The sequence below is a fragment of the Rousettus aegyptiacus genome, unplaced genomic scaffold (assembly GCF_014176215.1).
Source record: "Rousettus aegyptiacus isolate mRouAeg1 unplaced genomic scaffold, mRouAeg1.p scaffold_m13_p_17, whole genome shotgun sequence".
Taxonomy (NCBI): domain Eukaryota; kingdom Metazoa; phylum Chordata; class Mammalia; order Chiroptera; family Pteropodidae; genus Rousettus; species Rousettus aegyptiacus.
In genome coordinates, this window is record NW_023416292.1 from 36318720 (window position 1) to 36335824 (window position 17105).

Genomic DNA, 17105 nt, shown 5'->3' on the forward strand with positions numbered 1-17105 from the left:
TCGTCTGTTATCCTACACCAGATTTGCTTTATGTAGTCTTTGACTAATGACTCGTTGGTCAGAGTCAACTCAGGGATCTGTTCTTTGATAGCGCATTAATAATATATACACATTAAAGCTCCTTCTCAGAGAATATTTGAGCTTTGACATATAGAACACTGGCATTTTAAATTAAAGCTGTTGCTGTCAGTGCATTTTAAAGACTAGAAAGAGCTTGGAAATAGAGTTTCGTCCATAGCAAAATAGACCCGAGGTCTTACTTTCCTGAGGCCAAGCTCTTCCTGGCTTGTTCAATTGTGGCAGGAGTTTGAGTTGCATTTTCCAATGTTTACGATGACCTAAACATCTTTCAGATTGAGAAGAAAACTAAATCATTTTGGCAGAACAAACAATATTGGGTAAGACTTTGATTTACTAGAAGAAACACCATAGAGGAACTTAATGGATTTTCTACATACCATAGAGATTAGGAATAATGAAGTAGAAGCTATTGAGAGCTCTTCGGGATAGGAAATATCAAGATTCAAATGGTGCTTGGTGACAGTAATGACTGTGTGTTGAGCCCCAGGCTTGTGTTATTGTCTCTTGTCTCACAAACACTTTTTTTTTCTGGTTTTATAGCTAAGCATCCTTTTTGCGTGTGGCCTCAGACTTGTGCAAGTTGATAAGTAGTCTGGGCTAAGCCTTTTCCTCGGTGCCGCTGATTTGGAGACGTCCTGTGTTAGACACACACATGCATTTCTGCACATACATATTTATGAAACATGCATATACACGAGATTCTTCTCATGAAGGCTTTTCTTTGGGGCAGTCTAGCAAAGAGCCCTACATTCGGAACTGTGGAGGAACGATACCCACCCCCTCTAACCTCAGCCAGTTCACAGACAGATCACGTACCAAACTGTGTTCTTCTCCTTCAGTGCCTGCAGAGGGGCTGATCTCAGACTTTGTATCCAGGTGGACCTAGGGTAGCTTTGTGCACACAGTAACAAGTAGTGAGACTAGACCCCAGGTCTCTTAATTCCTGGTGATTCCTCTTCTTTCCAGGCACACCTTTTATTGGTGAAAGGTGCCAGTACCCTGTCCAGGGACCAGCAGATTTTGGCTGGAAGAGGAGGACTCAACCAGCCTCCTCCAGGGGTTATTAGCAATAGGACCATTATCCCTCCATCTATCTGACAGTAACAGACGGCTCACCATTGACATTGCAGATTTATTTTCAGCAGGACACCCCCGACTCCTGAATACTTAATACTAGCATGAGACCTTATAATTGCAGGATAGAATGAAATCCAGAGTGAATTAGAAATTTAATTAAACTTTTTGCTTGTTTAATTGTTTAATGTGTTGCATAGTCCAACTTGCAATTCCATATTCAATTATAACAAAACTCCCCTTAGACTGAGTTTATTTGGGAGTTTAAAAATGACTCCGAAAAGGTATTGATGCTTTGAGAGAATCCTTGGTTTTATAAAATTTCAGCGTACGAGATTGAATGTTTTAGTATTAGGTTTGTATTGACTCTTGATATTGACACAAGTCTAAATGTGCAAAGCCCACAAAGGCTAAGTCTCATGGGCTTATGTTTAATGTAAAATATGGCTAGCTGGCCATTTTGAATATACCAGATGGGTTGGTGATCCGAATATATGACTGGTTGGGGAAATAGTCAAATATTAATTTAAAATGTTTATTAATAGATTGTTTGCAATTGGTTTTTAAATTCATTTGGAAAGTGAGAATTCACGTTTATGAAAAATTGCCAATAAACCTGGTTTCATAAAGGTGTTTAGAGGTTAGATGCCTAATGATTAATTTATGCTTTCGTGGTATTTTTAATAACTTGGAGGAAAAGTAAGGTAGCTGAGAATAATGAGAATGTCGAATAGGAATGAAGGCTTAAAGATTCTGAGATTTAATGGTGATGATCTTATTCATCATCCTAAAAACAGAGTAGGAAACCAAACATAAAAGACGTTTTAGTGAAGTTCCAAGAGTGCTGTACAGGGGGAAAAAAACATGAGGAAGAACCCGAGTCCTACCACTGACTTGTCTGGGTGACCCAGGAAAGCCCCTGTTCTTTCTCTGGCGTTTAATTCCTTTATCAGGTAAATAGAGGGCTTCGGAACTATTTGTGATCTATTTTTTTTCTTGTATCACAAGGAATTTTGCTCTTATGTTTGGCTCTATGTGGCCCCTCTCTTGAATATGTTGAAGGGTTGCGAATGGCAAAAGAAGGTAGAGGGAAGTATGGAAGCCAATTGTGATATAAAAATAATAGTGTAAGCTCATCCTCTTTCATTTCTACCCAACAGTTATGACATTTTCCTCTTGTGTTTGTTCTCTTTTGGTTTTCAAGAATACACTAGACAGTTATTACTCAGGGGTGTGTGTGTGTGTGTGTGTGTGTGTGTGTGTGTGTGTGTACATGTACGTACCAGACAATGATAGTGTGGTCTCTTTGGGAGGATTAAGACTTTCATGTCCTAAAGGTGATGATATGCTTTAAATTCTACGGACCTATTCTGTAAACCATCAGGAAAATTTAATAAGCAGGCCTTATTCCATCTGTGGAAATATAATGATGAAAAAATAATACTGAAAATTAGCTTAATTAGGTTTCTTATAAATGAAGGCATTACTTACATTGCAGATCGTAATGAACATAAGATTGATAGCCTCTGCTGATTCAGCAGAACGCATCATCTTGCCAAGCCAAAGAAATGAGCCGTGAGCCTGTGGTGAAAAAGCAAAGAGAGCGCGCGATCCAGGAAACGTGATCGTGACTTCTTCTCAGTGAGGGAGGGTTTTTGGTATTAAACACGGAAGAAACCAGAGCACGGTGGGTTATGCAGAACATGGATTGATTGATCAATGACTTCTTCAGAGACAGTTCTGAGACAAGACTGGGGACACCGAAATGAGCCAACTGGCCGTTAGTGGTCAGCACGGTGCCAGGAGAGTTGCCCGCAGAGCTCCTGCAGCGGGAGCACAGGGGACGCTGGGACAATTCTTGTAGCTTCTGCGGTAATCAGACCTAAGTAGAGTTTAATACAATTCTGCTTTGGAGTGATTTGTTTATCTTCTGTGAGCAATTTCTTTTCTTTTCTTTTTTTTTTTTTTAAATAGATTCATTTATTTATTTGTTTGTTTGTGAACTCCTCTAGCGCTTTCCTCATCATAACTGAAGCACTTTGCAAATATCAGAGCTCAAGTTTTTAAAAGATCATTGATTTTTTTCCCAACAGTCCTGGAGGTAGGCTATCACACATCATCATTTATTTCTGAGATAGAGATATCGACAGCATAATATTAAAATCTTTCATTAGAGAATTTTTTTTCTTTGAACCTAAATTTAAAGGAGGTTTGTGTTTGCCTTTACCTATTTGGAATTGCTATTTAAAAGTACATACTTCCCAGGATAATATGATTACTTTGTTGCTATAAGGTAAGTGGCATAGCACATCAATAAAAATTGCCATTGAATGAAAATACACCTGCACGACAGCCAAATACTTGCCAGGAAACCCAAAAAACAGGCAATGATTGGCTGCCAACGTTTGTCCAGCATGGCCGGCATCGTGAAAGCCTGAGCGGGACTCAGCAAACCCTGAGATCATGTCTCCCTTCTCCAGTGAACCTCCTCCCCACTCTTTTACTCGATGTGGCAAACTTCCATGACTTCTCACCGTCTTTAAGGAAGGCTCCGTTCAGGGACCAGAGGTCTTTGGTCCAGGGGACCACTGGTGAGATTAAGGCCCTGCCCCATGATGACCCCAGTCATGCAGAATCAAGAGAAGTCTTTGCCGTTTCTTTTGGGGCTACCGTTAGCCTCTTACCTGGTCTCCCTGCCACCAGTGTAGTCACCTGCAAGTCCGTGTCCGACTTGTAAAAGTGACATTTCTAAATTGCCCACCTCTAAGCTGGCATGCTGGTCTCTTGTTAGTTTTCTCTTTAATTTTGCCTACCTTTTTCACTCCCAATGTCACCATCTTAGTTTAGATCCACCGACGCTGCTTGGGCATGTGTCAGGGGCTGAGCCCAGACACTGTTATGATAGTTTGAGCCCGGGAGGCTTATGGGTAGGAGGAGAGGTGAGGCCCAAAGGGGGAGCTCTTCTTTAAGGAAGAAGCAGCACCCCGAAGCAGCTGTTCGCCACTGAATCTCACCAGGGAACCTCACTTGAACCAGGGACTAGGAAGGTTTGTAGGCTGAAGCGAGGTCCCCTTTCACTTAGAAAACAACCTTTCAACCTTTCATCTGCAGCATAGTAGATACTTGAATGTTTTTGGAAATGAGTCCCTTTGCTAGAGCATCTGGATATTTTTTGAGAGAGAGAGAGAGAGAGAGAGAGAGAGAGAGAGAGAGAGTGTGTGTGTGTGTGTGTGTGTGTGTGTTTTCTTTTTCAAGGTGGACTGGCTAATGTTTCTATTTCAAGCCAATGAGACTGTTCGGATTTTTGTTTTAGGAGGAGCTATATGAGTTTTACCGTTCTCTATGCTTTTGGCCTCATTTGGAAGTTTAAGTGATTTCAAAATGGATAGATACTGTAGGAGAGAGACTCCTAGATCACAGGACAGTCTGAAGTTCATCGGCAAGGGCCGAGAGAAGTGTTCTCTGTCCACTATTTTACTCTGAGCTTCTCTGACATAATAAGGTTCAAAGAGACAGAAACGCAACATTCAGCTGAAAGGCAGGACTCGGGGCTCAGTCTCATACTCCACGGTGGAGACCGAGGCTGTGTTCGTGCTGTTTTGCATATTCTGAGACTTACTGACTCCACAGAAAACGGGGCTGTCTCCAACCTGCCTTTGCTGTCTGTTCTTTTGGACACCCAGGTAGTCATCTCAGGTTTAGGTGCATTTTCTTCAGAAATACTATCATTTAATACTTGGAGGTAGAAAGGAACAAGTTGAGCGAACAGTGGCGGTCAGCTGGTGTGTGCCTGGAGGGAGCGGCTAGTGGGCTTGAGATTCCGGCTTTAGTTTGTGTAGGTGGATGTGAAGACATCCTCAGATTTTCTTCTGGCTCAGAGACAGACTTCAGAAGCATCAGCTTTTTCCTTCCTCCGAGGTAGAGGGGCTGTGTTTTCCTTTGTGGAGAGAGAGAGATGCACCTGTGTTTGATTCTCCCCATCTGTTGTGGGGTGAAAGACCAGCTTTCCTTACATTTCTCTCCTTGAAGGTCAAGTGTGTTTACCGCCCCGTGAAGCCTGTATTTTCCTCACTTGTCCAGCCTTTTCCCTACTTATTCCTAACCCTGGAATGAACACCTTGCCTTCTCAGAGCTACGTATCCATTCTTTCCAGCTCAAATGCTGAAAGCTTCCCAGAGGCCCTAGAGCTTGGTGAAGGTCATTGGCCACGTGGTCTCAACCGCGTAACCTGGAAGTCTCACAAGGCCTAGAATATTACCAAACCACTGGAAAAAATCTTTATTAGCTGTTTGTTTTGTCATAGTAATGTTAGTAATGAATAAGCCGTTTCCTTTAATACATATGTTCACCATTTTAAAGTTCTTGCTTTTTTTAGGAGTAATTTTTGGTTTGATAAGTGATAGCAGCCTCTGTTCATGCCAAATTTACCCTGCTCAACTTCTGCACATGAGACTTTATATGCAAAGGATGGAGTTTTGATTAAAACATGTTTTTATTTTTTTTTTCCATGTGTAATCATCAGAGACTTTGAAGGAGAAATCTGTATGAAGCTTGTCAGATTACCTTTCAGATTTCCTCTGTTATTCCCAAATATTTCTCTGTGGGACCATCATCTCCATCTTCATGTGCTTCTAAACCACATTAATTTAACAACAAACTTCAGTCTTTTCAGACATAATTTAAAATGCGCTACAGGAATGCGCTATTCACCGTGCTACCTCAGCATTTCTAGTTCATGTTATTCTGAATGTTTGAATTACGGTACAGATTTCTTGGACTGGAGAATGAGAAAATCCAGATTCTCTAGAACAATGGTCTCCAACCTCTCTGGCACCAAGGACTGGTCCTCCTATGAGAATCTAAGGCCCGATGGTCTGAGGCGGAGCTGAGGCGGTGATGCTAGCGCTGGGGAGCGGCTGCAAATACGGATGAAGCGTCACTCGCCTGCCCACCGCTCCCCTCCTGCTGTGTGGTCCATTTCCTCACAGGCCACAGACCGGTGCCGGTGCAGAGCCTGGAGGCTGGGGACCCTGCTCGAGAACCTGTCCTGTACATAGAATAGCTGGCATGGTGGAACATGTCTTGCTCTTTAATCCCGAACATGGAGACACCTCTCCTGCTCTCCCATTCTTTCTCTTGCCCCTTCTTTCTCTCTTGCCCACTCACTATTTTAATGGAAAACTATTTTATCTATTTTAATGGAAAAATCACAGTAAAGCAAGATAAGACAAATTAACTGGAGATCCGTCTTTGGTGGAGCTAGATAAATTCACTATTGTCTTCTCAGTGTTAGAAAATACTATCCCATGATAGGCACTCAGTTGATTTGTGGGATGTATGACTAAATAAGTTTTAATATGCTTATTAAATGTCTAACACAAGAAACGCTTTGTTTCCCTTGATTCAGGCAGGATATGGTGATGGATGGGCTGTCATTTATTTTGTTCCATCTCTATGAGGCCTCTGGGTTTTCACAAACCTGGGTTTTCCACAACATGTTTGTCACTTATGACAACAATAATAATAGTAGAATTAGCATCTGGCACTTGCCTAATGCTTTTCATCATTTAATAAATAAAATGTAATAAGATGCACATATATGTGTTTTTTATTTTATTTTCAGGGCAAATCTGAATGATAGGTAGAACAGGTACCAACAAATGATATTCGTCTTCCTTCTCCTACTCCTGGACCAGGCCTTCCATAGCAGAAATGACAGATGTAATTCTTTGATTGGTGAAGAGACAAAAATAGAAAGATATATTACGTGCCAAGTTTGTAACAAATAAAGACCCAAATTACATGTAGTTTGACATTTTTTCCACTTTAAATTTATTATGGATTTAACTAACTTTACATTTTATTCAATAATTCCTTTGAGATGTCACAGAAATTTGATGATGGATGTATATTTAAAATTACTATAATGTCAACGTTGAATGAAATAAAGTGTAATATATAATAGATAAGAAAATACTATTCTTCAGAGCCAAGCATTATCTTATTTTTATTGGTATTTTGAAAGTATTTATTTATTTCCCTAGACGAAAGATTGTGCATGATTTGGAATATAAAGAATGAGATTTGGATGTGATTTATAAATCTCTTTGTTTTCACTCCTTTTATGGATCCTTAGGCATAGGTGAAGATGTCCCTTCTGAGACTATTTTTTTAACTTAGTTTTTGAAGGGCCTTTTGTTTTTCATTTTCTTGCCCTTTTAAATAGCCAATAGTGTAATTAGTATGTGGTGGTGGTGTGGGAACAAATCGTGAAAAAACAAGTAAGGATCTAGGGTAGTTTGCCAAAAGATTGTATGAATAAAATCTTTTGTATTTATCTGTCACCTGCTTGGTGGATTTAATTTAAAAATATAAGATATTTCAAAAATAAATATTTGGATTTTGTTCTGGAATTTTTCATCTTAAAAGAAAGGGGGAAAAATAATAACAAAAATGACCATTTAATGAGATCCTTAAAAGTTGTATCTTACAGGGAAGTCTAAGCTTGAGGAATAAAATGATCTTTGGATTTTTGGCTAAGACTTTACTTGGTTTAAATATGCTTTTTCAGAACTAGAGACTTCGGAAGTGCTCGAGGCTTGACAAAAGCAACCTGGGCATACTACAGTGACATTCTTGAATGTTTGGTTGGTAATCCTAAGAGTATACGAAGCACTCTACTAAGTTAGACCTGTTTTGCAGCCAGCTCAGTGACCTGCCCTGCATGCTGTGGATTGTGTGGGGCATGGCAGCGCCGTTTCAAGCAACCTTAGATCTCTTTTGAGCTCCGGAATTTGTGTATTTATCTGATCTATCCACAGTCCTCATGGAGAAATGATTTATATAAGCTATTATCAATTAAGGTAATAACAGCCTTTTATTTGTTTTAGAACTTTCTTCTAAATTAGAAGGACTGCTACCTCTAGATATACTGTTTGAAGATTTGGCACAAATGTTTGCCTCATCTATAGATAATTTTCATCTGTTTGGAATTATTAATTTTACATCTGAAAGGTATTTGCCAGAGTGTGGTATCTAGCTTTGGGGGAGATGGTGGTGGTTTAAGTGATGAGCCGTAGATGGAAGAAGTCCTGACAGCCACCCCTCCGTCCCCTGTCATTGAACTGCTTTTGCTGAGTGATGCTTCAGCATTTCGTCTTTGGCTCATGTCAAAGAAGAGATGGAAGGGATAGGTGACAGTTGTAATTATAAGGATGTCGTTGAAGACATTGGCTGGGTATCACATGCCATGTCTTTTTTATGAAAACCCATCAGAGCAATGTTTCTTATTTATGCAATTATCTTCGAAGCAATCCTGTTTTCGTCTTTGCTTTGGCTGCTAGGAAGCAGAGCACTAAATCTGTAACATGCATTTAACAATTCATCGATTATAATTTGGGATGTGTTTTATATACTAACTTTATTTTACTCATGTCTTTAATCTCCTTTTGATACTCCATTAAACTTCAACATACTTGTCGAATGCTTGTTTACACTAGGCACTGAGTGTGATGCTAGAGACAATGTGTCTAGCATCCAGCCAGGCCTTGTGAAGCTTACAGTCTTTATGGAGAAAATAAATGTTAATCAAATAATCATACAAATAAATGTTAAAGGAGAAATTGTTACGTATACAGTAAGGAACGTTATATGATGCTGTGAGCTTCAGTAATAGTCCTAATTCCTCTTTCTTTACATATTATGTTCTTTATAGTAACAGAGGTGCATACATATAGAGATACACACATATACATGTATGTAAGTCTATGTTGCTTATAGTATATGTTTATACTTATATTTTCTTATAAAAACCCTTCTCAAATATGATTAAATGGATGATTATTTTTACCTTACATGGAAATACTGCAATGTATTAGCCTAATACCTTATCACTGGACATTGAGCTTATTTATAAATTTCACTGCCATAAACCACAGAATATTGTTTTAATTTTTAATTCTTTGAAATTCAGGGTTTCTAGTGGGCTGCGTATTAGCCAACACAAAAGCAAAAAAAAAAAAAAAAACCCACAACACATCTCACCCCCAACACTTGAGAGGTTTTGTTAGCATCCTTTTTAACTGGCCAAGGATGGAAGATCTTATTGATAACAGATAAGCAAAAACAGGTTTTTTAAAAATAAATAAATCCAGCCATATTTATAATAATGCTTCTTATTCAAGAATTTGGTTATTTTTTACCTTTACAGATTATGTAAATAGTTATCAATATTTTCTTCAAGTAATTTTATGTTTTTGCTTTTTTACTTAAAACAAATTTCTGGTTTCTATCTACATATTACATTTAAATATAGACCATGAGCTCCGGGAGGGCAGCATTTTTGTCCCTGTGAGTCCTTATTGCTGGCTGTATTCATGACACGTCATCAGCATGTAATACGTATGTACCAAATAAATAATATGGCTTCCTTAACATTTTCAAAAAGCCAGAAATGTATTTTCCAAGAGATATTCATAATCTGTTATTTTTCCTCTGTCTGGAACATTCTTCAGTTTTCCTTGATCATCTTTCTATTTCAGCTCAAGTATTGTTTCTGTAGGAAAGCCTTTCGTGATAATTTATTGACAAGGTCACATTCCAAATTGTAAGTTTTTCTAACACTATCTTTCTTTGCCGCACTTAAACCTATAGTTTCACAGTTGTTCGTGAAACTATTTATATGTTTATTTTCCCTACTAGCACAAAACCAAGCCATAGACATTACGTTTTCATCATCATTGTATAGTACTGACTAGCACATATTAGATATTTAATAAGTTTTTAATTTTTTGAATGGACGAGTTGAATAAATGAACCTATTGCCACAACATTTACATATCGACTTATTGTACACACTTGGTCCCTTTCAAGACTTTGTCTTCTGTATTACCGATCTCTCTGTTTTGTTGTTAGTCCCATACAGATTTAATAGTGGTATCTTTAAAAAACATTTCAGTGTCTCTTAGGTTATGATGGCTTCCATATATTCCCTACATTAATTTGCATTCATTTAAAATTTTCCCCAACTATTCTTAAACATTTTATTCTTCCAGTTGAATTTTATAATCATTTATCAAGTTAAAAAAAAACTCATTGTATATATGTATATATGGAGGGTGTGTTGGCTTAGGGGGAAGGGTTTTTTTAAGCAAAAAAACAAATACATAACTTGAGAAATTGCATATTTATAATAATGCAAGCTTCTTATTCAAGAATTTGGTTAAGCTTCTCTTTAGTTGAATAATTTTTTATTTCCTTCAGTTAATTTTTAAATTTTGTTAATATGGAACCTGAATATTTTGTAGTATGATTTTTCTTAGATATTTTTCTGCAGGAAAGAGAACTTGGAAGGCTTGAGTTTGCTAACTTTAAAAGAGTCTGCTTGCAGGGTTGGCCCTTGGCTGGCTTCTGGGAACTCAGGTTTTGAAATGTTCCCTGTGATGCTAAGTGGTAAGATTATTTGGTGTGTTAAGCATACTGAATTTCATTGTGCCAGCCTGCCTAGACTTTTTTTTTTTTTTTTTAACCATGTGATTTATGGTGAGCACCCACTTCCCTTCTGGGAGTTTTTAATGATTGTATCTGATTTTGATGGCAGAGAGTACCTGTGTGACCAGCCTGTTTTATCTGGTCCTAAGGGAGTAGCCAGGTAAATTAGCAGTTGCAGGTTAAGAGAAGAATTTTAGGCAGAATGAATGGACTACAAAAGCACAGAATTATGAGAGAGAAGAATATGTTGGGAAAAGTGAGAAGGTCGTGTATCTATAGTGTATGGCTTATGAGCGCTTGGGAAAGAAGAGGTATGTGAAAGGTAGCTAAAGCTAGAGTTTAAATCACTTTGTATGACATTGCTAGAAGTGTTAACTTTATCCCATAACCGGTAGGAAGCAGCAGAATTCTTCAAGGGGAGGGAGTTGACATAATCATATTTTTACTTTTTGAAGGTAATTCTGGGAATAGTATGGAGGACAGCCTCAAATAGGGAGAGAAAGTAGGAGATAGAATAATTAAGAAGGTCATTGTGACAATTTAGTTGAGGGATATTGAGGGCTTGGATTAGGCAGCGAGAAGAGAAAATGAAAGCTGAATTTTTGATGACATGTTTTCAAGGTTAAATCAGCCAAAATTGGTCATGGTTTCAGGGAAGAAGGAATTGGAGCAGAGGAGACGTTAAGAGAAAATGAATATGTAGAGGGGATCCGGGAGAGGGAAAAATTCATTGCAATTCTCAAGTTTCTGGGTTGGAGGACGGAGTGAATAGAGATGGAGTGAAATCAGAATTTGATTAGGATCAGATGCGGTGATGAAGGTATGAGGTTGAGTTTTATATGTGCTGCACTTGAGGAGCAGCTGGCAATACAGACCTGGAGAATGGGGGAGATGCCCAGGCGAGGGGGAGGTGTGTGGTCCTCAGCGCCAGCCATCGAGGCAGGTGAGAAGAGGGGATGATCTGAGGAGAACGCGTAAAGTTATAAGGAGCTCTAAGAGCATTCAACGTACCTTGCTTTGTAAATACCTGATTGACTGTTTAATTGCATTGATAATGGGCCAAAGAAGCAAATGAAATGGGGACATTTGATTGAAAAATCTGCAAGATTCCATTCAAATTCTCATAAGTAGCTTGTCACATACCAAAGTCCATTCCTAATAAGTCCAAAGTCCAATCCTTTATGTATAATTGCATGACCGAATGAGTGAGCTAACGTACATTTGATCCTCAGTTCTCATCTATGGAAAACTGATCCCATTGATCTCAATATATCTGCTCTTGCTTCACTACAAGGAATTCTCTATGTAATCACCGCAGCTAAATATGATGTCAATCCCTGTATAAGATCTCATCTGTTTCCTTGGCCCCTGCCAGCCTCTCTGACCTCATCTCTTACATCTCTCTCTGTTCATTGGGTTTCAGCCAAAGGGTCCTTCTTTCTGTTTCTGCCTTAGGTCCTGTGTATATTGTAGGTATGTAGTACATAAATATGAAATGAATGAATGACTCCGCCTTCTAGGTTTGTCGTGAGAGGTAAATGTGAAAAAGTATATGAAGAGCCTGTTAATGTGCCTGGTACATTAGGGGCATGCAGTCAGTGCTACTTGTGATCATTTTTGTCATTGTGTTATCCAGTCTATGATTCTGTTATTTCTCCCTCCTCTTTTTCTCCCATCTGCCTTTCTAATTCTTCCCAACCAGCAAATTTACTGCCTTTGGTTTTTGCATCCCCCACAGGCTAAAGACTCTGCTTGTTGACATCTCTCTTCAATTGGTATGACTTGATATGACTTCATCTGATTGCCTGGACTTTTCCATATATCCTCTCCTGAAAAACCCTCCTTCTTATTGTGCTTAAATAATGACATATGGATTCAGTCCCAAGGATACTAAGCATATAATAACTGTCCTGCAGGAAATTCCCAGGAGAAAGGGAATCCTCTTGGGACTTGGTCCCTAGGGACCCTTTCCACTCATAAGGCACTGCCCCGATCACGTCATTAGTATGTGGCTTTGGAATTAGCAATTCATAAATGGGAGGCAGTACTCGTTGACCACCAGCTCTGGGCCAGGCAAAGTCCTAAGCACTTTCCCTCACGTTATGGTTTGATTTTATTAGTATTCCTGGTTTATACTTACTGACTTGCCCCAGGTCATGCTGCTAGTGATTTGCGAGTTAGTATTGAAGCCCAGGTAGAATTTCAGATTCCTGCCCTCAGCTACGCTTTTATATTCTGCAGTGCCCCCAGTAGCAGTTCCCAGGTCATAGAGCTAACTCTCATTCTTTAGTATTCGATTTTAAAGTTTAAAAATAACGTGCAGTTATAGTTTTAAAAAACTTCAACAGTTCCTCCCTACCAGGCTACTTCAAGTCTCATTTCCCTTATGGCAACTACTGCGAGCAATATTTTCCAAATTATTTCCTTTATTATAATACTTTCAGCCCCTTAGCGTGACTCTCCTTTCAGCTTTCTGTTTTCTGAGAAGTCAGTTTGTTCCCAGTTAGCTGGTAAAAATGTTAAGCGCAGATGGTCCAGTGACAGCTTCGATGTGTACAACTTGAGCTGACCCTAGGAGAAAGGCACGCTACCTGTGTCCCAGGCAGGGTTCTAAAACTATTAAATTCTTACCCGTTCGGGACCCGTTTGCGTGGATTTCTGCCGGAAGGAGACCTGCTTGTATTCCACAACTCCAGGCTGGTGAATTCTTCAAGTTCCCAGGACTGGAGCTATTATTTGACAGTTTATCTATGACTCTATCACCCTGACACTCACAGAAAACTGAATGGCTTCCTGGCTAAGGAAATGGGGTTCAGCGATCTTTTCAATGCTCGGTTTTATGGACTCAAGAATCAAAAGTTTTCTGAACAATGTGAAGAGAGTTTTGTTCATAGACCTCTGTCTTCACTCCTCCCTTCTTGAAGAACTCTACATTTTTTAATCAGCAGCACAGATATGCTCCTTTGGAAACGACGTGCTTTTCAGCATGCACGGGAATGTTTCCCTAGAAAGTGAGGTCACCAGAAGCACAGAGCAGAGAAATCCCAGATGGCACTAATATTTGATTTCATTTTTAGCATCCTCATATGCAGCAGATGGATTGGAAGGCTGACCTCCCTGACACTTCTGCATCACTACCTGCTATTCCAATTGCCTTTGTGAATGTTTTTTCATAAGGCTTCTCCTGGTCCCTCAGAGATTGATGCCTGGTCACCCGCCCGTGTTATGCTTCATTACCCGAAGGCTCCGTGTGGTTGAGAGTTGCTGTATTCTATAAAAGGGGAAATCCTGGCTCATCAGTATCTCAAACTTTTCCTACAATCTCTCAAATCGCTTGTTATGTCTCGAAGAGCATCATCTTAGCTTTCCAGGTGCACCTCTGACTTGTAACTGTTTTCAACTTTGCTTTTCTAATTTTTATGCATTCTTCTGTGACATGGATACATTGTGAATAATATTCAGAAAGCTCTCGAAATGGCTAAACTTAGCTATTTCCAACATACCTACTAGACACAAAAATTGTATGGTATTAAAGTGACAGCTTCAGGGGCGAAGAAAAGACCTGGGTTGGAGCCGTTGACTCTTGCATTTCCTTTACTTTAAAGTACACCTCAGTTTCCCAATTCGTAAACTAGTGACATTATTGGTGCCTCAAAGTTAGGATCGGTGTGAAGGTTAAACGGGATAATGAACAACATGCGCTTGTCACAGTGGTGGCACAGAGTGAATGCACTGTGACTGTCGGCTTGCAGTACGCTTCGTGATTTTTTGTATATATGTATAGCATAAATAAAATATAAAACGTAAATGATAAAATAATCTATTTTTTATCTGATTGCAAGGAAAGTAAGTTGTTAAGGAAAAAGTTTTTAATGATTGGACCGATGCTTCGTTTCAAAACTTTTTATAAAATTGTTCTTCGCTTTTGTAGAACATGACATCATCTATGTACCTGTTTAGAGGTGGACTCTGGGGAGATGCGGCACCCTCTTCCCCTCCCTCCCGCCTGCTCCAGCTGGGTTATATTTATTTCAGTGATGTGGCGGGAGAAAAGAAATTGTCACGCAGCATGAATATCCAGCAGTTTTAATGTTTTTCCTGGCAGGTCGACCTCTGTGGCCATTCTGTACAGTTCTCTGGGAACACTTAATTTTGAGGATCAGGTTGCTTCAATCCTTATGCGTTGCTGGCTCTGATGTAACTAGATTTCGGTGCCCATTTTAATGCAAAGCACACTTTCCGCTTTGAGAAAACATTGCATATTGAATAGCCCTTTTGTTGAATCAGATCTCTACCCAATGCAATGCTGATGAATTTAGGTTTCAGATGACTAGACCTGGCTACTTTGCTGTACAACTTTCTTTAGGAAGTTATGTCTCCCCTTTCTATAGGTCTAACATAAGGCCAGACTATGCGGACTCCAACTTCCACGAGTTCAAGATGCACACCTTCAGCCGGGTTACATCCTGCAGAGTCTGCCAGATGCTCCTGAGGTAAGCCTGTCGGGCCCGTTTTTCAGTTAGGGAGCTGGTGTAATTGCTACGTGTCTCAGACTTCTCTACTATCCCAGCCAAAATGTGATTAAGTGCAGATAGCACCTGAACAGTTTGAATCCCGCAGAGGTCTCCTTGGCCTTGGACCTGGACAGTTTCTCCAGAACGTTCAGGGAGGTCCTGTCCCTCGCCTGAGAGGACGCTGCATGGGAGCACCCTGTTCCCTCCTCCTTGCTCACACCGATGATTTCATATGGGCAGAATTCTGCATCTTTTAATGCATCTCTCTCTCATTTTACCTTTCAGAGGAACGTTTTACCAAGGCTATTTATGTTTTAAGTGTGGCGCAAAAGTACACAAGGAATGTTTGGGAAGAGTAGACAATTGCGGCAGAGCTAATTCTGCTGGTAAGTCATGTTTGTTGTTGTGATTCTGCTTTTAATTAGAACATAAAACTTGCTAACCATAATTAAGGTCTAATTTACTCTTAATATGTGTTTATTGTAACATATCTGCTTTTGAAACTATCATTTATAAGCGCTGTTAGAGAATTGTTTGAAATTCACGTGACTTTTCTACGTACCGGGCAGGCAGAGGGCTTCAAGGGGGGCTCAGATGGTTTCATGTCACCCCTTTCACTCCTCAGTCTCACTAACTCTGTACAAACACAGCCAAACAGAGTGACAAAAACAAGCAGAGAAAAATTATTCTTCATGTCTGTCTTTTGTTCATGAATTTCCCCCTTAATTCTCTTAAACGTTCAGCTCACAAATGCTAAAGATGCCAGAAGTAAACATCACATAGACTAATTCATGAATTAAAGAATCGAATACATTGTCATTTTCCAGCATTTAACAAAGAGCATATGTCCTTTGGACGTTGTGTAACTCTTTTCCCCCTTGGTTTTTAAAAACGATGCTCCGTGACTGTTAACAGGAGCCAGCGCCCAAGGCCACTGGCCGTTACGCATGCAGTAGCCTTCTGCCTCTCTCTGCGCCTCTTGGGTCCTCTTCCTTCTCTTTCTTTTCTGGCCTCTTTATTCTTTCTCTTTCTTCTTCTTTCTCTTTGTCCTTTTCCCCCGAGTTTCTCTGTGTTTTATCAATAAGACCTTTCAAAATCAGTGAAACTTTTTGAACAGAAGAAAGGGATCTTTAACAGCTCCAGTTCAAAAGGTAGCCATGTCAACCTTTGATTTTCCCAAAGGAAAAGGTGGACATTGAATTATTTTGGATAATATGAAGAAGAGAGAGAGCCAGAGAATAATAGCTCGTTTCAGAGGTGACTTCAGAAAAAAAAAAAAGCAGGCAATTGTAGGAGAGGTGTGAATCCTGTCAGAGGACTGAGATCAGAGCACCTTGCTCTCATTTCGCTCCTTCAGGAGACATTTTTTTAAGGCTCCGTGAGTCGTCCTCTATGCCAGGGATGGGCAGCTGCAAGGAAAAAGACCGGGCGTTAGCTGAGCATCTGCTCTGTGCCCGCCCTGCCTGGGCCTCTGCCAGCGCCTCCAGCAGGGACCCGTGTGTTCTGAGAGCAGCCCTTTGCATTCTTACGGGGCTCAGCGTGCGTATGCAGCCCGCCCCAGGGCCGTTCAGTGAGGGGTCAAGACTGTTACCCAAGAACATCTCTGAAGGTCAGAAGCAGCTGACACAGTTGTAAAATATAAAAGAAATGTTATATAGTATTGTTTTTCTTCATCTACCTCATACAGTCGATCGTTTAAATTTTTATAGTTTCGTCTTTACGCGCCCCATCCTGTGAGTTTTCGCCTGTGAGGAGTAGGAAGTGGTCCCATCGTGGGCCTGGTTCTTCCATTCTAAAGGGAGCAGAGCAGGAGAGTAGTTGAGAGTCAAGCGGTGATGGTTGAAAATCTCGCTCTTCCACGTGCTGGTTACGTGAGCTTGGGAAGTCACCTAAACATCCCGAGCTTTCATTTATTCTCCTGTAAAACGGAAATTAAGGATTCTTGTG

General features: G+C 39.9%; 1 protein-coding gene across 2 annotated transcripts in view; it reads left to right on the plus strand.

Annotated features, from left to right (window-relative positions):
* Positions 1-17105, plus strand: part of VAV3 (vav guanine nucleotide exchange factor 3) — a 293077-nt gene that overhangs the window by 169518 nt on the left and 106454 nt on the right. For both annotated transcript variants that reach the window (XM_016159794.2, XM_016159795.2), the window contains exons 16-17: positions 15036-15137; positions 15444-15544. In XM_016159794.2, the coding sequence (XP_016015280.1) occupies positions 15036-15137; positions 15444-15544 (203 nt within the window). The remainder of the gene's footprint in view (positions 1-15035; positions 15138-15443; positions 15545-17105) is intronic.